Here is a 23,345-nt window from a genome sequence, read left to right as displayed (position 1 = left end):
CATGCTCGCTAACACACACGCTCACATGGTCACAAGCACACACAGGCATGCTCGCTAACACACACGCTCACATGGTCACAAGCACACACGGGCATGCTCGCTAACACACACGCTCACATGGTCACAAGCACACACAGGCATGCTCGCTAACACACACGCTCACATGGTCACAAGCACACACAGGCATGCTCGCTAACACACACGCTCACATGGTCACAAGCACACACAGGCATGCTCGCTAACACACACGCTCACATGGTCACAAGCACACACAGGCATGCTCGCTAACACACACGCTCACATGGTCACAAGCACACACAGGCATGCTCGCTAACACACACGCTCACATGGTCACAAGCACACACAGGCATGCTCGCTAACACACACGCTCACATGGTCACAAGCACACACAGGCATGCTCGCTAACACACACGCTCACATGGTCACAAGCACACACAGGCATGCTCGCTAACACACACGCTCACATGGTCACAAGCACACACAGGCATGCTCGCTAACACACACGCTCACATGGTCACAAGCACACACGGGCATGCTCGCTAACACACACGCTCACATGGTCACAAGCACACACGGGCATGCTCGCTAACACACACGCTCACATGGTCACAAGCACACACAGGCATGCTCGCTAACACACACGCTCACATGGTCACAAGCACACACAGGCATGCTCGCTAACACACACGCTCACATGGTCACAAGCACACACAGGCATGCTCGCTAACACACACGCTCACATGGTCACAAGCACACACAGGCATGCTCGCTAACACACACGCTCACATGGTCACAAGCACACACAGGCATGCTCGCTAACACACACGCTCACATGGTCACAAGCACACACAGGCATGCTCGCTAACACACACGCTCACATGGTCACAAGCACACACAGGCATGCTCGCTAACACACACGCTCACATGGTCACAAGCACACACGGGCATGCTCGCTAACACACACGCTCACATGGTCACAAGCACACACGGGCATGCTCGCTAACACACACGCTCACATGGTCACAAGCACACACGGGCATGCTCGCTAACACACACGCTCACATGGTCACAAGCACACACAGGCATGCTCGCTAACACACACGCTCACATGGTCACAAGCACACACGGGCATGCTCGCTAACACACACGCTCACATGGTCACAAGCACACACGGGCATGCTCGCTAACACACACGCTCACATGGTCACAAGCACACACGGGCATGCTCGCTAACACACACGCTCACATGGTCACAAGCACACACAGGCATGCTCGCTAACACACACGCTCACATGGTCACAAGCACACACAGGCATGCTCGCTAACACACACGCTCACATGGTCACAAGCACACACAGGCATGCTCGCTAACACACACGCTCACATGGTCACAAGCACACACAGGCATGCTCGCTAACACACACGCTCACATGGTCACAAGCACACACAGGCATGCTCGCTAACACACACGCTCACATGGTCACAAGCACACACAGGCATGCTCGCTAACACACACGCTCACATGGTCACAAGCACACACAGGCATGCTCGCTAACACACACGCTCACATGGTCACAAGCACACACAGGCATGCTCGCTAACACACACGCTCACATGGTCACAAGCACACACAGGCATGCTCGCTAACACACACGCTCACATGGTCACAAGCACACACAGGCATGCTCGCTAACACACACGCTCACATGGTCACAAGCACACACAGGCATGCTCGCTAACACACACGCTCACATGGTCACAAGCACACACAGGCATGCTCGCTAACACACACGCTCACATGGTCACAAGCACACACAGGCATGCTCGCTAACACACACGCTCACATGGTCACAAGCACACACAGGCATGCTCGCTAACACACACGCTCACATGGTCACAAGCACACACAGGCATGCTCGCTAACACACACGCTCACATGGTCACAAGCACACACAGGCATGCTCGCTAACACACACGCTCACATGGTCACAAGCACACACAGGCATGCTCGCTAACACACACGCTCACATGGTCACAAGCACACACAGGCATGCTCGCTAACACACACGCTCACATGGTCACAAGCACACACAGGCATGCTCGCTAACACACACGCTCACATGGTCACAAGCACACACAGGCATGCTCGCTAACACACACGCTCACATGGTCACAAGCACACACAGGCATGCTCGCTAACACACACGCTCACATGGTCACAAGCACACACAGGCATGCTCGCTAACACACACGCTCACATGGTCACAAGCACACACAGGCATGCTCGCTAACACACACGCTCACATGGTCACAAGCACACACAGGCATGCTCGCTAACACACACGCTCACATGGTCACAAGCACACACAGGCATGCTCGCTAACACACACGCTCACATGGTCACAAGCACACACAGGCATGCTCGCTAACACACACGCTCACATGGTCACAAGCACACACAGGCATGCTCGCTAACACACACGCTCACATGGTCACAAGCACACACAGGCATGCTCGCTAACACACACGCTCACATGGTCACAAGCACACACAGGCATGCTCGCTAACACACACGCTCACATGGTCACAAGCACACACAGGCATGCTCGCTAACACACACGCTCACATGGTCACAAGCACACACAGGCACACACAGGCATGCTCGCTAACACACACGCTCACATGGTCACAAGCACACACAGGCATGCTCGCTAACACACACGCTCACATGGTCACAAGCACACACGGGCATGCTCGCTAACACACACGCTCACATGGTCACAAGCACACACAGGCATGCTCGCTAACACACACGCTCACATGGTCACAAGCACACACGGGCATGCTCGCTAACACACACGCTCACATGGTCACAAGCACACACAGGCATGCTCGCTAACACACACGCTCACATGGTCACAAGCACACACGGGCATGCTCGCTAACACACACGCTCACATGGTCACAAGCACACACAGGCATGCTCGCTAACACACACGCTCACATGGTCACAAGCACACACAGGCATGCTCGCTAACACACACGCTCACATGGTCACAAGCACACACAGGCACACACAGGCATGCTCGCTAACACACAAGCTCACATGGTCACAAGCACACACAGGCATGCTCGCTAACACACACGCTCACATGGTCACAGGCACACACAGGCACACACAGGCATGCTCGCTAACACACACGCTCACATGGTCACAAGCACACACGGGCATGCTCGCTAACACACACGCTCACATGGTCACAAGCACACACGGGCATGCTCGCTAACACACACGCTCACATGGTCACAAGCACACACGGGCATGCTCGCTAACACACACGCTCACATGGTCACAGGCACACACGGGCATGCTCGCTAACACACACGCTCACATGGTCACAAGCACACACGGGCATGCTCGCTAACACACACGCTCACATGGTCACAGGCACACACGGGCATGCTCGCTAACACACACGCTCACATGGTCACAGGCACACACGGGCATGCTCGCTAACACACACGCTCACATGGTCACAAGCACACACAGGCATGCTCGCTAACACACACGCTCACATGGTCACAAGCACACACAGGCATGCTCGCTAACACACACGCTCACATGGTCACAAGCACACACAGGCACACACAGGCATGCTCACACAGGCATGCTCGCTAACACACACGCTCACATGGTCACAAGCACACACGGGCATGCTCGCTAACACACACGCTCACATGGTCACAAGCACACACAGGCATGCTCGCTAACACACACGCTCACATGGTCACAAGCACACACAGGCACACACAGGCATGCTCGCTAACACACACGCTCACATGGTCACAAGCACACACGGGCATGCTCGCTAACACACACGCTCACATGGTCACAAGCACACACGGGCATGCTCGCTAACACACACGCTCACATGGTCACAAGCACACACAGGCATGCTCGCTAACACACACGCTCACATGGTCACAAGCACACACGGGCATGCTCGCTAACACACACGCTCACATGGTCACAAGCACACACAGGCATGCTCGCTAACACACACGCTCACATGGTCACAAGCACACACAGGCATGCTCGCTAACACACACGCTCACATGGTCACAAGCACACACGGGCATGCTCGCTAACACACACGCTCACATGGTCACAAGCACACACGGGCATGCTCGCTAACACACACGCTCACATGGTCACAAGCACACACAGGCACACACAGGCATGCTCGCTAACACACAAGCTCACATGGTCACAAGCACACACAGGCATGCTCGCTAACACACACGCTCACATGGTCACAAGCACACACAGGCATGCTCGCTAACACACACGCTCACATGGTCACAGGCACACACGGGCATGCTCGCTAACACACACGCTCACATGGTCACAAGCACACACAGGCATGCTCGCTAACACACACGCTCACATGGTCACAAGCACACACAGGCATGCTCGCTCAACACACACGCTCACATGGTCACAAGCACACACAGGCACACACAGGCATGCTCACACAGGCATGCTCGCTAACACACACGCTCACATGGTCACAAGCACACACGGGCATGCTCGCTAACACACACGCTCACATGGTCACAAGCACACACAGGCATGCTCGCTAACACACACGCTCACATGGTCACAAGCACACACAGGCACACACAGGCATGCTCGCTAACACACACGCTCACATGGTCACAAGCACACACGGGCATGCTCGCTAACACACACGCTCACATGGTCACAAGCACACACGGGCATGCTCGCTAACACACACGCTCACATGGTCACAAGCACACACAGGCATGCTCGCTAACACACACGCTCACATGGTCACAAGCACACACGGGCATGCTCGCTAACACACACGCTCACATGGTCACAAGCACACACAGGCATGCTCGCTAACACACACGCTCACATGGTCACAAGCACACACAGGCATGCTCGCTAACACACACGCTCACATGGTCACAAGCACACACGGGCATGCTCGCTAACACACACGCTCACATGTTCACAAGCACACACGGGCATGCTCGCTAACACACACGCTCACATGGTCACAAGCACACACAGGCACACACAGGCATGCTCGCTAACACACAAGCTCACATGGTCACAAGCACACACAGGCATGCTCGCTAACACACACGCTCACATGGTCACAAGCACACACGGGCATGCTCGCTAACACACACGCTCACATGGTCACAAGCACACACAGGCACACACAGGCATGCTCGCTAACACACAAGCTCACATGGTCACAAGCACACACAGGCATGCTCGCTAACACACACGCTCACATGGTCACAAGCACACACAGGCATGCTCGCTAACACACACGCTCACATGGTCACAAGCACACACAGGCATGCTCGCTAACACACACGCTCACATGGTCACAAGCACACACAGGCATGCTCGCTAACACACACGCTCACATGGTCACAAGCACACACAGGCATGCTCGCTAACACACACGCTCACATGGTTACAAGCACACACGCTCGTCTGCTCGCGCGCACATACACACACACACACACACACTGAAACCTATAATTACACCAGCTAAAGTCTCAGCATTGATGTGCTGACTGCTGACATCATGCAGTGAAATGTAACTGCTCTCTCCCTCTGCGCTGGTTTCATCAGCACCTTATTAAGACTATTTCAGACCTCAGTCAGAGTAATACCAGGTCAATTGGACCTGATGGACAACAGACAGAGAGCATAGGTTCTACTAAAGCTCCCAGCTGGACTAGGCCTAAAGAACAGCAGTTGGACAGGTGGTAGGAATACTCGAGAGAAGTGCACACATAGTAGCCTACCTCTACAGTACTTTAAACTTGTTCCACTTTGGAAACACACACCCATACATGCACCACCATGCTCCTTGGCCAATGCTTGTAAAATGCTATATTTTCTGGTTGTTATGTTTTGACACCATTCGTTCATTAGGCTCTGCATTCGGCAAATGTACATTTGGTCACCATTCGTTCATTAGGCTCTGCATTCGGCAAATGTACATTTTGTCACCATTCGTTCATTAGGCTCTGCATTCGGCAAATGTACGTTTTTCTCATATAAAAAAAACTATCATGATTACTTCGATTTGATCTCTTCAGCATCACTGTATTACCATTTTGAACAACTGATTTGACTCTTGACAATAGTTCCATTGTTGGTATGTGGATTCTAGCTCTTTGTTCCACCTGTAACCTAACACTTGAGAATGTTAAGAAGTCCAGCTCTCCCTCCAGTTTCCAAATGGCACATAACTGTAAAACAACTTTGCTTCTCTCTCCTCTGTTTGGGAATATGGAGTGACAGATTACTCATATAACCAAGATAAAAACTGCCTTAAACAATTGTTCAAAAATCAAGTGATATAATTCAGTTTCAGATTATACTTTCCGTAAAATCCTTTCACTGGAGGGTCGGGTGAGAACAACTCTGATAATAGTGTTCCCATTGAGAGTGTTACAGTCCCAGTGACAATATGGACCTGGCTTTGTGCGAGTCAGAGTCAGGTGTAACATGGCTGCCCTCTAGACAACTGAAATACATAAACTGGTTTGATTAATAGTTCAGGAGGGTTAAGTGTCAGGGGTCAGCAGACCCCTCCGGCCCTCCCTGGTGTGGACTCATGGAAGCCGACCCTCAGACGAAGGGCCGGCCAATCACAGAGCAGTTCATCAGTGACTCTGTTTGGAAACTTGTGCCTTACCTGCTCCACTCAGAATGAGTAATGATAGCAAATGTCACAAGTGGCATTCCAAAACATCCAATAGGTGAAAAATGTGATTTCTAAATTAACACAAATGATCAATTGTAGGGGCCGAGTAAACATTGATTTTCCATTATGTTGAATATAAAATCCAAGTAAATTAGCATACTGTATTCATTATGAATAAAACATGCAATAAAAAAAGGAGATTTCACATGATACATTTTTGGTGCGATCAATGGAATCACAAACCCTGTTAGGAAATGCCTGATGAAATTTGATAATTGAATAGGCCTACCTAAATGACAAATCCGTACTTTACTCTCGAATGTCAGCCTACACACCTTTGTATGGAATTTTAATGTTGATCATTACTTTAAAGTTGTCAAAGAATAACTATATTTACCATTTATAACATTCAGTGTAAGGCTAAGCTAAAAACAGAAAACATAGTCCAACCTATGAAAACCAACACCAAAAACACAACACACAGCGAAAAGGATTAGAGTAAAGAACTTGACTGACGATAACCTGAATGCGGTTTCCAGTTCCACCTTTTGATAACCATTCAGCTGTGTAACACACTGTATCGTGTTCCAGCTCCGGCTTAGTGTATCAAAGCAGCTCCCAGCATCTGGTGAAGGGTGGAGCTGTCATAGCTGTCTCATCAAATACACACACCAACGACTGACAGGTAGGTTGGATCATTTTAGGCCTCAGAATAGGGACAATACCGTAGCCTGAGGCACTGCGGCTATCCCCTCTTTGTAATGGAAACATCTAGAACGTCAACGCTACGGAACAGAACAGACAGGCCATGCCATATAATGCTTTGATATTCTACTTGTAGAATGCACCTGTGCATCATTGGCAGTTCGTCATTGTTCCTGCCGGTTTTACGTGTTTGCACAGCTGCCTGACTTGACTGTTCTTTGGAAGGTGTATTGAACGTTGTTGTATCTGAAAGGTAAAGGTTAAGTCTAGCCAAAATATTAGGGTGGATAGATTTACAGTATAAAAGTTAGAGTAAAATCTCAAACTGAGTAACTCAAAGGTGGAGAGGCATAGCCTTTACATATTTTGTTTGCCCATAGTCCATACGGATTTGCCTGCTTGTAAATCACACCTCTTTGTCTTTACATGCAAAAGACAGGTCAGTGATTAAGATACAGTATATTTACCTTGTAATAAATATGCTTTGGATAGGTCTTCATTGGCCTCCTCTATGATAGTGTAATGTAATGTTGGGCTATTACTGATCTACTGTACTAGTGTATTTACTTTATTTTTATTGTCACATACACACCGGATAGGTGTTTTACGGTGTCAGCCATTGTAATAAGGGGCCTGGAGCAAATCAAGGTTAAGAGCCTTGCTCAAGGGTACATCAACATATTTTTTACTGTCGGCTCGGTATTCGAACCAGTGCACTTTCGGTTACTGGCCCAACGCTCTTACGGTTAGGCTGCCTGTCTTAACGAACAAGGGGAAATCCAAAACGAGGCTCTCTCAATGCAGATGAGACAAGAATATTAGCCTCTTAGACCATAAAGTATTATTCACCCCCCACCACCAAAACGGACACTTTAACCGTAAACAGCGCTGCAAATACAACAAGGCTACTGTACCATTTCGAACTGCTTCTAGTCTATCGTCCATCCACAAGGGCCGCGTGCGGTGGACGGGGGAACACCCGCGAAATTCACTGAACTAACTCCTGAGGCAAACGGAACCAGGTAATGTCAATGGCTTTTCTAACAAACACTAACAGTAGGCCCCATTTGCTTTGTATCTATTACCGGCATTTTATCTGACATCGTTTGTTATTCTGACCTCAGAGAAAGTTGGTTTGCCTTACCTGGCTTTTAGCTTGCAAGGTGGTTCGTGGCAGATAGTCTGGCAGGAAGCAGAGGGTCGCCAGAGTAGTTAGCTAATTTAGCTAGCCTAAAAATGTAACGTTGCCAATGTTTATTGTTCCACTAAAAGAGTACCTCCTGCGTCTGGTGATATTTTAATTAGAAATTGTGCACCAATATTGAATTTTAAAAGCCTGTTATATGAATTGAAGTGCCATTTAAAATAGACCACATGTACAATTCAATCAATTAGATTTTTAATATGAATAAGGGCTTGATAAAATGCCCAAGTTCAGGATTTTGACATGCCCTCTGGCAACACTGTGTCTTCTAGAAAGATTTTAACCCATTTAATCCCAACATTTCTCCCAAATTACACCACCATTGTAAAGCCCTAGTTATTTTGTTGCTTTGACAGTCATTTCTGAAGATCATTATTTATTTCATGTGATTAGTGATTAATTTACGTCAGTCCCTCATTTTAAGGTCAACTCTGTTTCATGAACTGAACACTCATGAAACTAGTACTTTTACAGTATTTTTTTAAAGAAACATTGAACATCTAATAGTTAAATCATAGAGTAGAAGCAGGTATGCATGCTGGTTCTATTCTATGTCAAATGTTGGGTGTTTTGTGGTGGAAAACTGAGCGGGTTGAGCATAGCAACCTATGTTACCCATAGACAGGCTAGAAATGTTTTAACAATTATAATTTTTTAAAGCTTGCATTCAATTGACAATCCTGTTATGATCAACCCTGTTATGGTCAACCGTGTTACTTTATTTGGCACTTACTGTAGTTTTACTATTTTTGTATTTATCCTCTTGAGATGGGAAAACATGTTTTTTATGAAGTTTAACATTTTCTCTTTATAACAATGTTAAAATTAGGTAAAACCTAAAGTTTGTTTTGCCCAAGTTACACTTCTCAAAAGGCAGTGAATGGGTGGAATGACCCATTTACTAACTCACACAGGTAGAATATCTGACACGTGTGTTTTCTATTCATTTTATTTCAGCAACTTAGACCTTAGAACTGGATAAACACTTGGAAAATGGCATACAGCAGGCAAGCTAAGGACTTTGTTGCCATTTCTGATTTACATCCAAATACAACACATCCGGTGAGTCATGTGATATGATACAATTGTTACAGTAACCTAACTTGTGGGTGGATACACCGTCTTGAAAAAAATGATTCAACCAATTTGATATCTTGAAGTGAAATAAACTGTCAAGACTACAACAATCATTTTGAATTGTGACTGTTGTATTGATTAGGCTAAATTGGTTTGAAGCATACAAAATGTTGAAATTTCTATTCTGTTTTTCAGAGAGTGGCTGGAGTCATCATTGGAAAAACTGATGTCAAAAGCTTTCCAGACAGGAAAAGTTGAGGATTCAATTTCATTATATTTCCCCCATCATTTAATATTGGTGCATACTGGCATCAAATAGTCTAAATACAACTTCCAAGTATTCATGTAGTATCACTGGTATCAAATTCAGTGACAGCCTGCTGTCCACTGAGGCCTCCTGCCTTTCTCCTCCCAAAACATAGACTTATCCCCAAGGCATGCCTACGCTGTAGCCTACTGTGCTCAAGTTTATGGCTTGCTCACTAGAACACTCTACTGGCACTTTTCTGAACTGATCTCTGGCATTTCAGGTATTGGTTTTGACAGATTCACTTTCGGCTTCACAATCAAAGACTCGCCAGACTATTTCATTAATGTATCCTTGTGGGGCAACGATGGATACATCAATGGACTCTCTAACAGCTTCCGCATAGGAGACTGTGGTAAGATTATGCATTCAATTCTATGAAGATGTAAAATAATACATCATGTAGAAACAATGTGTTCGTCTTTTTGATAATTACACTAATTTATCTGTATTTTACCCCCTTCAGTTATTATAGAAAATCCTTTAGTTGCTACCAAAGATCCTGAGAAAGAGGATAGATTCTGCCCCTCAACTCCCAGGTGCAGTGTACTGAGTGGTTAGTTCTCTTTTTAAACATGACTATACTCTAGTAATACAAGTAACAAAACCAATTTCTCTGTTTCAGCTTCTACAGGTTGCTGGTGAGTGAAGCTCACTCCCAGCTATCAATAGGCTCTGACATAGAGATGATGAACAGGCTGCTGCCTCTGCTCCACCTGCCTGTGAAGGACTCCCGGGACTTCTACTCTTTGGGAGACATCGTGGCCAACGGACAGAGCTTGGACAGGACCGTCATTAACATACTCGCCGCCGTTCGGTCGGTAAGATCTGAGAGTGCATAGAGTAAAGTAGGTCTTGAGGAGGGTAGTATCCGGTACACTAGTGTGACTTTAGACTATCATTATATAGTTGTATCTATTAATATATATATTAATATAGGAGCCACAAACTAGGCCCTATTTTCACATGTCCAGTGGCATAAGTAACATATGTATTGGAAAAGCTAAAAGCGTTTCCAAACCACTATTTCTGCCCTCCAGATCGCAGAGCCAAAGTTTTTCACCACGGCGGACGGACGCAAAGGGCAGAGGCTAGAAGTGAAGCTCTTTGATGATTCTGTCACATCTTTTCCCTTAGTATGGTAGGAATTGTACCACTGTACCCCACATGTCTTCAATATCCCCATCCTCTCCCCTGAGTTAACATAACCTTTGTATCACACAGCTGGGACAGAGAGGCCATTCAGCTAGTTCAGACTCTGATACCAAGAGAAACAGGTTGGTATACAGTGGGCTCTAATTCTTTGTGAAATGGAAATGTGAGATTTTGTGTTTGTTTTAAAATGTCATTGACTGAATAAGACTTTTTTGTGTACTTTAAGTGCTCTTTATCTCGGATGCCAGGATTGGTTTTGACAGCTTCCGGAACTGCATGACAGCAACAGTCAATTCTAAAACCATAATCACTGTCAACCCGGGTAAGGATATCACTTTATTTGGATTGATCACATCTGTTTACAACACATTCTCCATTGAGACACAGTAGACCATTGTTTTCAAATATAATATTTTAATTTTCCAGTACCTTATGCTGTAATTAATGTGATTCTGTTTTGAGATACATAAGATACAAAGGAAGCCAGCCTTCTGTTCAGCTATGCCAAAGAGGTCTCTGAGTCTGGTGTGTTGCATGAGGATGACAGGCCTGGAGATGTGCCTGGTAGGTAACAACCATGACTGTAGTATTATCATACAATTGAGACTTTGCACATTTTAAAACATTTTTTAAATTTAACTAGGCAAGTCAGTTAAGAACACATTTTTATTTACAATGACGGCCTACCCCGGCCAAACCTGGACCAAGGTTTGGCCCTATGGGACTCCCAATCATATGATGCAGCCTGGAATTGAACCAGGGACTATAGAGACACCTCTTGCACTGAGATGCAGTGCCTTAGACCACTGCGCCACTCAGGAACCCTAATGAGTTAGGCCAGAGAAGAAGAGGCAAAGCAAGAAGGTTAACTCCACCCAAAATCTGTTAATGAAAATAAGACTGTGAAGTGAGGAATTTTCAATGAAAGAATGTCAAATTTGGTCAACAAAAAATGGAATTGCTAATTTGCTACGTAAGGTTTATTTGATCTAATAGAAGTTTGGTAATGGTTAGGTTGGTACGAATGCACACTGATATAGGTGGACGCACGTGGAATTTCGGCAACTTCTGAAAGAAACAACTTTATATCGGAGTGTTGCCTGTTTTTCACACGCGTGTCTGCCCTCTCATTGGCTAGAATGGCCCCACCTGATCTCACTTCCTACCACCTGCCTTCCATCTTTGAGGACATGTGTTTCCATTGTTAGAGCTGTAGGGTTGCAAAATTCCAGGAACGTCCAATAAATTCCCTGGTTTTCCCAAAATCCCGGTTGGATCAATCGTAGATATCAGGAGGGAATAAGCAGAAGGGCCGGTATCCTCCATCCAGGATTTCTGGAAAACCATGGAATTTATTGAAAGTTCCACGAATTTTGCATATAGAGCAGTCACTCGACTATCATGTCAATATAATTTTTCTTCTTCTTATTATACCTTTATTTCAACAAGGAACACAGACTGAGACCAAGGTCTCTTTCACAGCTGGGCCCTGCGTATACATGTTTACACATACAGTTGAGGTACAATGATTAAGAAACTACACAAGACAAACAAATCGATCACAGATAACACAAAAAAATACAGCAACAGATTACATTTACACACAGGTTATTCCCCTAACAGCACAAGAACTTGCATTACCCGAAACAGTTACAAGCAATACAAAAATAAAAATCCTCCAATAAATATTTAAAATGGGCAAGGGGGACAAGAGTCTCAATAATAGGTCATCTTTGGTTAGGTCTACATGTTTGATTCTCTGTTATTGACGCCACTGTTCTCCTCTCTCCAGTGGATTCTATCAGTGATGTGTATACAGTGAGCCAGCTCAAACTCAAAGCCCAGGAGAACCCGGAGGTGTTCTGTGGAATCATCTACAGCTTCATCTCCAAACTAGATCTAGACACCTCTGTCTCCAAAGTCATCAGAAGCAGGTGGTAAGTTTAAATAGTGGATACAATAGTGGATACTGGATTGACACATGATTATTGAATTCACCATTTCTCAGCAAATCCCACATTTTCTGACTACACATTTCATCTCATTGAAACATAACTACATTAGCACCCTTTATTTTTCCTGATTTACATATTGGTGCTGGTCTCCTCCCTGCTCAGTTCCAAGTGCAGGTACCAGGTGAATGAGGAGATTCAGAGCTGCTCCAACACAGCCTGCCCTGGGGGAGACCAGCCTCTGACTGTGACCACAGGGTTTGATCTTCTGGTGGATGTGACAGACCACACAGGAACCCTGCAGTCCTGCTCCCTGAACGGCACTGTCGCAGAGAAGACTCTGGGATGCAATGTGAGGGGAAATACAATATATAATAAGTGGGCTTATGCTGGATTTGTGCAGTTGCCCTAATGTGCAACCATGGTTGACAGCTCTGCCCTCTTTTGTTGCAGCCCGAGGAGTTTGTGAGTTTAACAGAGGATGAGCGAACGGCGATGAAATGGAAGATTCTCTTAGAAAGATGCAAAGTATATATCAAGGTGTGTAAAATCCTTATGTCATTGGTACTGATTATCTTTGACAAAGTTTTGAATGAACCTGTCAGTGGCAGCCTTGTCAAGTATTTTTCTCAGAATTTTGAGGTGAGGAACATAAAAAAACGTCATTCTACTGTATCTTTCAGATCACTCCCTCTCCCAAAAGCAGAAGTGGAATGAGAGGCAATGTCCTGCAGTGTTCCCTCGCTGATCCAGGAGAAGTGAAGCAGAACATGTCTGCCCTGCAGTAATCACGTTCACCAGTTGTGTGGTTGGGTCCAAGTGTGGCGAGTCCTTCAGTAGCTTTCTCATATTAGGTGAATAATGGTTGAGATGCACCTTTGACATGGCTTGTGGGTTCTGTAGCTAGGCCTAGATAAAATGTACACATTTTTCATATTTATTTCCCTTTATTTATTTGTTATTGTATATGTGCTGTAATGTACTTTATTTATGTGTATAGTGATAAATATATATATGTATATATATTTATAGAATAAAATTTTTTTTGAAACCATTGCATTATTCTCTAATGAGCTTGGAGGCCTATCCAGTTTACTGTGCAGATACAGTTGAAGTCGGAAGTTTACATACACTTAGGTTGGAGTCATTAAAACTTGTTTTTCAACCACTCCACTAATTTCTTGTTAACAAACTATAGTTTTGGCAAGTTGGTTAGGACATCTACTTTGTGCATGACACAAGTAATTTTTCCAACAATTATTTACAGACAGATTATTTCACTTATAATTCACTGTATCACAATTCCAGTGGGTCAGAAGTTCACATACACTAAGTTGACTGTGCCTTTAAACAGCTTGGAAAATTCCAGAAAATGATGTCATGGCTTTAGAAGCTTCTGATAGGCTAATGACATCATTTGAGTCAATTGGAGGTGTACCTGTGGATGTATTTCAAGGCCTACCTTCAAACTCAGTGCCTCTTTGCTTGACATCATGGGAAAATCAAAAGAAATCAGCCAAGACCTCAGAAAGAAAATTGTAGACCTTCACAAGTCTGGTTCATCCTTGGGAGCAATTTCCAAACGCCTGAAGGTACCACGTTCATCTGTACAAACAATAGTATGCAAGTATAAACACCATGGGACCACGCAGCCGTCATACCGCTCAGGAAGGAGATGCGTTCTGTCTCCTAGAGAGGAACGTACTTTGGTGCGAAAAGTACCATTCAATCCCAGAAAAACAGCAAAGAACCTTATGAAGATGCTGGAGGAAACAGGTACAAAAGTATCTATATCCACAGTAAAACAAGTCCTATATCGACATAACCTGAAAGGCCGCTCAGCAAGTAAGAAGCCACTGCTCCAAAACCACCATAAAAAAAGCCAGACTACGGTTTGCAACTGCACATGGGGACAAATATTGTCCTTTTTGGAGAAATGTCCTCTGGTCTGATGAAACAAAAATATAATGGTTTGGCCACAATGACCATTGTTATGTTTGGTGGAAAAATGGGGAGGCTTGCAAGCCGAAGAACACCATCCCATCCGTGAAGCACAGGGGTGGCAGCATCATGTTGTGGAGGTGCTTTGCTGCAGGAGGGACTGGTGCCCTTCACAAAATAGATGGCATCATGAGGCGGGAAAATATGTGGATATATTGAAGAAACATTGGTCTCAAAGCTTGGTCTCAAATGGGTCTTCCAAATTGACAATGACCCCAAGCATACTTCCAAAGTTAAGGCAAAATGGGTTAAGGACAACAAAGTCAAGGTATTGGAGTGGCCATCACAAAGCCCTGACCTCAGTCCTATAGAAGATTTGTGGGCAGAATTGAAAAAGTATATGGGAGCAAGGAGGCCTACAAACCTGACTCAGTTACACCAGCTCTGTCAGGAGGAATGGGCCATAATTCACCCAACTTGTTGTGGGAAACTTGTGGAAGGCTACCTGAAACGTTTGACCTAAGTTAAACAATTTAAAGGTAATGCTACCAAATACTAATTGAGTGCATGTAAACTTAAGTAAATAAATAAAAGGTGAAATGAATCATTCTCTACTATTTTGACATTTCACATTCTTAAAATAAAGTGGTGATCCTAACTGATCTAAAACATGGAATTTTTACTAGGATTAAATGTCCGGAATTGTGAAAAATGAGTTTAAATGTATTTGGCTAAGGTGTATGTGAACTGCCGACTTACTTCAACTGTATATACGAAATAACGATGAGACAAGATTCTGGAAAACAGTCATGTTTGATGTGAAGCAAATTTATGTGACTAAAAATGATTATACACTACTAATCTATCTTGGACAGATGCACATAACATAAAAGGTAGTAGCATTAACCGAGGATCTTATTCAATTATGCAAGATATTAGTCCTGCGTGTCCAAGATTAATACATTACAGTCAGGTGCCTATCAGACTAGCTCTTGCGAATCCAAGGGGCCATTCTGGCCTTGTGTTCCCACACCAAGCGTTGACAACCGTGCGACCAGCGTACGAAAGTCCTGGCGCTCTGCCCACATATAAAAACATGTTACTTGCGATACGGTTTACAAACGTTTTGGAACATTACTTTCATATCAAAAATAAATATTTTTGGGGTGACAAGAGAGAAGAGAGAGAGATCACCTGTTCTAATTAGATATATAGCGTCCCCGAACACCTGTGTGTAAACGGAAGAAGGACGTCAGAAAAGTGTAACTGAAAAATACTATTGGCTGCAACTGTGGTAAAACAGTGTACAGTAAGTGGATATTTTGCATTTGTAAAATTATTTTTATGTGATATGTAAGTAGCGGGCCTTATGTTTCTAGAACCGCGATTGAGAATCAAATCACGTTTAGATGGAGTATCCGGCTGTTTTGGCTGCCAGAGACAGTTTACCTCTCTCTGAACAATCTCTTGTGGACAGATGCACAAACACATGGTAGTAGCATCTGACGAAGGACTGTGGGATGCTACGACTAACGAGGAACTTATTCTAGTATGCTTATTTTTCATCACTGATCATTTGGTTAAATCACGATTTCGCAGGCGCTCGCGTCTTTCGATATTTCGGAGGGGTTTCGACCACTTGTCCGAAACTGGTTGAGTTTCCGTTTAGAGAGGTGGAGACCTCCTAGTGTCCTTGGTGCATTTTATAACTACATAATCCCCCAGAATTTCATCGAGCATATGATGTGACTTTTTAATTGTGGGTGTCTGAGATTACCTCTGAACATAAGGGTTGGGTTCCTGCCAACTACATTGCAGATGCATGCCAAATTTTAGAACGCCTGGACAGGTATTTAACATATCAGCTAACCAAATTATATGCCACAGCAATCTGATTCCCGACTGCACAGTCAATGACGTGACACTAAACCATTGGTTGATGCAATGCAACGCCTGCCCTTCTAGTCGGCATGAACTCAACCAACAAAAGGACACAGAGTTTCTAAACCCAGAGGAGCAACATCGTGAGAATTCCATGAACGCTTGCAAACAGACCAAGCAGACCTGGCCGGGCTTTGAGAAGTCTGAGGTGAAAAAATTATTCTCTAGTTGTATATTTTCTCAAATTCTAAAGGCACAACCTAAATTCGAGCCAATGTTTTATGTATTTGAATAAGTTATTACTCCAACCCCGTGAAAGTGACAAACTGACGCATTTTCATGTTCGTCAAATAATTAAATGAGTGACTGATTTGACGGCCGCACATGCGCAGGTTTGCACATGCGCAGGAGACGTCCGTTAAACCCGATGACATGTTTCTGGCACGAGTTTAGCTTGACAACGTTGCCATGAAATGGCCTACTCGTGTGATCAGGGATTTCTACTGGAGAAGCAGTTTCTGCCTATCTTGATCCTGTACTGTATTGGATAAGGATATTGGACGTTAAAAGGAGTAGCTAGCTACAGTATGTGATGTCATTATTCAGAATGACGACAACGTCGTTATCAAGGTCCCATTTGTTTCGTCTTTTGATTCAAATAATGTAATAACAGTTTAATTGTTTGTTAATAAAAAATAAAATACATGCCCTTACCCACCATGCAATACAAGATTGTCAGTATTCAATGAATTATAAGGTCATATTTGCTACCAAAATTCAGATCTGAATTAATGTATGCGCAGAACATTTTATATTGATTAAAATATATAGGATTGTTAAAGGCATCAAATTGATGTAATACATTTTTCAAAACACAAAGCCCATTGGTCAAAACGGCATAAGAGTTCATTTTTGGCGTCTGTGATTGGTGCATTGACACACACCCTCGATAAGCCTCATGTCCCAGTACAGTCACCAGTCAGCCACAGATGAAAGGGGGAACCTTATAATAAGTAATCTTTGGTACGTAGCCTACAGTCCCACCCAAACATGGCTGATACAGAGACAGCCGAGGAATCTTCTTCAGGAATTTTGCAAGAAATGTTCACTTCCCCGTTGAATTTGAGTCTGCTTGGCCTCTGCATATTTATTTTACTCAGAATTTTCTGCGGAGACAAGCCTGCAGATGTGGGCGAGGTTGAGGAACCTCTGCCTAAACTCAAGAACAGAGATTTCACTTTAGCGGAGCTGCAACCGTACGATGGGCTTCAAAATCGAAGAATTCTCATGGCTGTCAATTCAAAGGTGTTTGATGTAACCACAGGAAAGAAATTATACGGGCCAGGTAAAATAAGTTGTAGGCTATTTACATTGGTTATTTCTGCTCAAATGAATGGTTGGCGCAACTGTAGCCAAGTGGCTTGCCCAGTAAACTTAATAGATACGTGTCTTACTTTGTGTCTATTGAGTATGTGTATATTGAGTATGTGTATAACTAGTACGACCATTCTAAAACGCCACACCCCCTTCTTCATAAATCATTGCCCGCGATCGAATTTCACAACACGCGAGCTGTAGCCTCGAGAGACCGCTGACGTGCGTAGTTCTTCCTGACGTCGTTATTCCGGGTAATCAGAAACGGAACAACGGAGCCCTCTGGCGGAGGTGCTGCTACACAAGCTGCAACTGGAGTGTTCAACCGAGTTGGCATGTTCTAACCTCTCACGGAGTTGATTTATCATGCCCTACGCTATTACGCAAGCCCTCACGAGGAACACCCTCACTGAAAATATGTAGAAGTGGCATATATTCTCAGTCTGTATAATAGGGTAAACTATTTATCTTATTGATGTTCCTCGCTTTTGAGGTGTGCCTCAGTTCTCTTCATGTCAATTCAGAACAAATAGCTTGAGGTGTAATGTTCAATTCAGCCAGACCAGAGTGTTGCACAAAGTAAGGCTTGTTGAGGCCTATTGAAGAGCAATAATAGGCCTACTGGCTGACTCTCATTCCAAGAATTCTTATCTTTCAGTCTCAACATCGAGAATAGAGGGCTTGTTGTTGGGCTATTTTTGAAGCCATCTGATCTTAGAATAGAGCAAGGTATGTCTGTTGGAGGGTGGAAGTTTAACTTTATTTTCACCAAATTTAAGAAACAGTGCATACTTGTTTCATTAACGGGGCAATTTGCAATTGCTACCTCAAATTTTGGACTTTTAAATGCATTATATAAATCCATTGATTGAGATAAAAGTTTGGTTCTTGAAGAATATAACTGATAAATGCCTCATGTGCTTAGTTGTACCCATCAGAACCCCAAATATAAGCTTGTTTTACTCCAATGTTTGTAGACAAAGTAAGTAAACATGGTTAAAACAGTTTTATATAGTTTTAACATCATGGATGGTCAGTATTTGCATCCATAGCTCTGTCTATGAATTTGAGTGGGGTTAGAGTTCTCCAGCCTCATCCTTCTAATTTTTACCAAAACGGGCTGGGTGGGCGTATGCTTTTGTTTCCAACAGCTGATTGCTGCTTTAAATGGTAGTCATCAGCAAATGTATAAACCTTGACAAATAGTTTGTCTATTCACAATCACATTTTAAATTAATCTCTTTGTCTGTGTGTGTTGTTCTCCAGTGGGTCCATATGGACTGTTGGCTGGTAAAGATGCCTCCAGGGGCCTGGCCACTTTCTGTCTGGAGAAGGAGGCCCTGAAAGACACCCACGATGACCTCTCGGACCTCAATGCCATGCAACAGGAGAGCCTCAACGAATGGGAGACCCAGTTCACCCGTGAGTTAATGCACGAGTTGGTAGAAGTTGGTAAAAACACTTTAGATACTGTATTTTCAACTTCTACCTCTTGCAGTCAACATCACATGCACACACTCCACTCAACAGAATGTAGTGCAAACTGTTGATGCACCTCGTGGGGGTGTCTGTTTCTGCAGTCTGTTTCTGCTTCAGCCAACACCTCTTTGGTCTGTTGTTTTACTTGACTATGATAGAAGAGTTAGCTACAGCACATTCAGTATGGCACCATACCTGGGCATAATGTCGCAAACACTACTTCACATCAAATGAACACTTTCAATCAATTACATTGAGTAGTGCTGTGAATTGAAACCCAGACATGGGAGGCAGTCTCTGTAGTAATTACAATGTCCTAGAGCTCAGCTGTGGTGTCGTGTGTAGCGAATGTCTCTCAGGAACTCAATGTTATTTTCTTCTACTTCCTACCTTTTACAGAAAAGTATGACTATGTTGGCAAACTTCTGAAACCTGGAGAGGAACCCTCTGAGTACACTGATGACGAGGAGGTCAAGGACAAAAATAAGGACTAGAACTCACAAGTCCACACAGGAAATTCAGATGCTTTAATTATTTTGGATAATGTGATGCATGTTGGCTTGTGCTGCGGCCATTGAGCGAAATGCTTTCTCCTGGATGGCTTTTGCATTATATCAATGTCATGGACCATCACCTCTTATGCTATGTTCATATGCCACAGACCTTAAAGCCGCAATCAGCAGTTGAAACAATAACAAAGCATTATCAAGCCCCTGTTTTAGGTTAAAAAAAATGTTTTTAAATGGATGCAGCGACTGACCATCCATGATATAAATGTATAGTTTTAACTATGTTTTTAGGCTAAAAGGGGTTTGTTTACATTTACTTTGTTTACACACATTGGAGTAAAATAAGCTTATATATTGGGTTCTAATGGGGTACGACATTTTAACTATTGAACTAAACTCGTGAGGCATTTATGTTATATTTGTCAAAAATTAAGGGGTTGATATCATTCAATTATAAGTCCAAAAGTGGATGTTGCAACTGCAGATTGCCCCTTTAATTTACCAAAATGCACCAGATTTTTATGTTCAGGTTACAATAACTTTTGAATACCGTAGTGTTTTTGTAAAAGCAGTATACAGGTAGTATACACCTTTCTTGTATTTCTCTACATGTTTATTTTTTGTATATGGTGATGTTTTGTATGTGATCTTGCCGGATTGTTTCTATATTTTATTGTTCATTTAAACAAACAAACATCTTGGGCTACAATCTTGTGTGTATAAAACCAGTAGATGACGGTAATAACACAGAGGGGAACCACCAGGCCACCTAATGATGGCTGCCGGTGTGGCCATGAGGTGGGGGTAAGATGGTGGACTGGAAAAAAATGAGAAAATTGGAACATGTTTTGAGTGAATATGGATTGGTGGATCACACAGAACATTTGAAGAGCTACAGAAGCAAATTGAACGTGACCAGAGTGGGGATGAATTAACTGTGGTGGCAGGTGCGGTGAAGACCGCAGAGTTTGAGCCTCATCATGATGATAAAGATGATTCTAGCCCAGTGGGGATGAGGTTTTTGGAGAGAATGGATCCTTGCCTTCTGGCAGATCCATATGTGATGTCAGGTTGGGGGGAGAAGAGGTTTGGGAATGTTAGGTCGGTGAAAGTGTCTTGAAGTGGAATCATTTCAATTTTTTGCGTTTCTGTCATCCAGAGGGAGTATGCACTCCGCATCACATGACTGAGGACAAGAACTGTGACTTGCTTTCCTCTCTGGAGCAGGGCGCCGCTGAAAGGAGAGAACTGGAGTGTCGTTAAGTGTTGAGGAGGATCAAATGAAGTTAAAGATTCTCAGTGTCTGTGACGCCCGCCGTTTGGTGTGACGCAGACCCGGTGGAGAGTGGTGAAACTGAGAAGACACTGTCTGCACTACTGAGTTTTTATGCAGAGTTTTTACCAAATAAAGTCAAGTAATGATGTCCGTTATCCAATGAGAGCTTTTGTCCCAAAACCATTACAGTGTTGTAGGTGTCAAAGTTATAGTCGTGTTGTAGGAGGGAGATTCCTAGATGTGAGAAGTGTGCAGGAGGAAATGAGACAGGAATGTGTAGTTTCTGTGGAAAAAGTTGTGTATAAACTGTAGGGGTAACCATGGTGCTGGAGATCAGAGGTGTCTGGTGAGCGAAAGGCAGGTTGAGGTTGCCAGGATCAGAGTAGTGCAGAAGGTGTCATGCTGAGGTAGTGAAGAGAGTAGTAGAGGAAGATGGGTCCAAGGTGAGGGATCCTAAGAGGATCCCTGTGAGTAGGCCAATAGAGAGTGATAGGAATAACGTGCTTCTGTAAGTTTTTTTTTTTTTTTTTTGTGTGTTCATTGCCATTGCTGTCAACTTTACCGCAGGAATGGATCATGGATCACAGAGGATAGATGTTGTGGTGGCAGCTGCAGAGATGTACTTGGGTGTACGAGATTTTACTGAAGAAGAGTTACAAGGTGTTTTGAACGATAGTGTCCCGTCCTTCCAGGCTGCTGGCCTTGTGTCGGATCAGCCAAAGTAGTGGAATAGTGGTGTAGGGTTAGTTGGAAGGACAGTTTTTTTTTCACAAAGTGTAATGAATTCATACTACAGAATAGTAGGCTGATGCACAGACAATACAATAGGTGGCTGCATGCATCTATAACATTTGTTTGCGGACCACCATAATACAAAAGAAGAAGAAGGCAGAGGTTGGATGGTGCGTTGAGTAAAGTTTATGGAAATTAGTGTAAAACTGTAGCATTGAAGAATGGCGCAAAACGGGTTAAAGTTGTTCATAAAGATAAGACTCGGTTTGATAATGCCTCGTTCTTGTTGGAGTCATTTTTCATAGATAAAAATGTGATTTTGGGAGATCCATTTGCGGTCAAGGAGAGAGTGGAGGGTGTACTGGGAAAGGTGGAGTCAATCAAACTGACCAGGAGTGGTATGGTATTGATTTATTGTATATCACAAGAACAAAAATAAACTGTCTCTGGGAGTTATCAGAGTATGATGTAGAAAGCTTTGATTTTTTGAACAGGGTGTCATCTCTGGCGTTGTGGTGGAAATTAAGGCTGAAAATCTAAAGCACCACGTTCCACGTACCAAGAGTAGTGGATGCAAGTCCATTGAACCTTATGGTGAATGGAAGAAACAGTGGCGACCTGTAATTTTTTGCCTGTTTTGCATGTTATTTTGGCATTAATACGTGTCACAAATTATTTTTCAAACAATGTAAAATACATATATTGAGTTAATAAAGCCGCATACAAGCTTTCTTAAGGTAGCTCCGAAATACAAGTGTTTCAGGCTAGCTCAGTGCTTTCTGTGGTAGAGGGGCAGCCAGCGGAAAATACAGAGTGTAGGGGTTGGTAATCTTCTCTAGGGAAGACATCCTCCTCCCTCATGTGGTACCCTTCCTGCAGGCTCATCCTGACATGACCCTCCAGCATGACAATGCCACCAGCCATACTTCTCGTTCTGTGCGTGATTTCCTGCAAGACAGGAATGTCAG

The 23,345-nt window shown here is 44.1% G+C and overlaps 2 protein-coding genes across 2 annotated transcripts in view; both read left to right on the top strand.

The window, feature by feature from the left end:
* LOC139381450 (heparan sulfate glucosamine 3-O-sulfotransferase 6-like) overlaps positions 1-13,973 on the top strand; it is a 63,181-nt gene extending 49,208 nt beyond the window's left edge. The window contains exons 2-14 of the mRNA XM_071124988.1: positions 9,652-9,756; positions 9,967-10,024; positions 10,302-10,433; positions 10,545-10,617; positions 10,704-10,899; positions 11,119-11,219; positions 11,303-11,355; positions 11,460-11,555; positions 11,705-11,797; positions 13,026-13,170; positions 13,351-13,537; positions 13,639-13,725; positions 13,869-13,973. Coding sequence (XP_070981089.1) covers positions 9,688-9,756; positions 9,967-10,024; positions 10,302-10,433; positions 10,545-10,617; positions 10,704-10,899; positions 11,119-11,219; positions 11,303-11,355; positions 11,460-11,555; positions 11,705-11,797; positions 13,026-13,170; positions 13,351-13,537; positions 13,639-13,725; positions 13,869-13,973 — 1,395 coding nt within the window. The 5' untranslated portion in view covers positions 9,652-9,687. The remainder of the gene's footprint in view (positions 1-9,651; positions 9,757-9,966; positions 10,025-10,301; positions 10,434-10,544; positions 10,618-10,703; positions 10,900-11,118; positions 11,220-11,302; positions 11,356-11,459; positions 11,556-11,704; positions 11,798-13,025; positions 13,171-13,350; positions 13,538-13,638; positions 13,726-13,868) is intronic.
* Positions 13,974-17,942: 3,969 nt separating this feature from the next.
* Positions 17,943-21,793, top strand: LOC139381659 (membrane-associated progesterone receptor component 1-like). Its single transcript, XM_071125343.1, has 3 exons — positions 17,943-18,352; positions 19,648-19,803; positions 20,260-21,793. Exons 1-3 carry the CDS (start codon positions 18,058-18,060, stop codon positions 20,352-20,354), a joined length of 546 nt encoding a protein of 181 aa, XP_070981444.1. The 5' UTR covers positions 17,943-18,057; the 3' UTR covers positions 20,355-21,793.
* Positions 21,794-23,345: the final 1,552 nt, after the last annotated feature.

This window comes from Oncorhynchus clarkii, chromosome 23 (assembly GCF_045791955.1).
Source record: "Oncorhynchus clarkii lewisi isolate Uvic-CL-2024 chromosome 23, UVic_Ocla_1.0, whole genome shotgun sequence".
NCBI lineage: Eukaryota > Metazoa > Chordata > Actinopteri > Salmoniformes > Salmonidae > Oncorhynchus > Oncorhynchus clarkii.
Note: the sequence above shows the minus strand (reverse complement) of the source record. Positions and strands in the feature narration are given on the sequence as shown.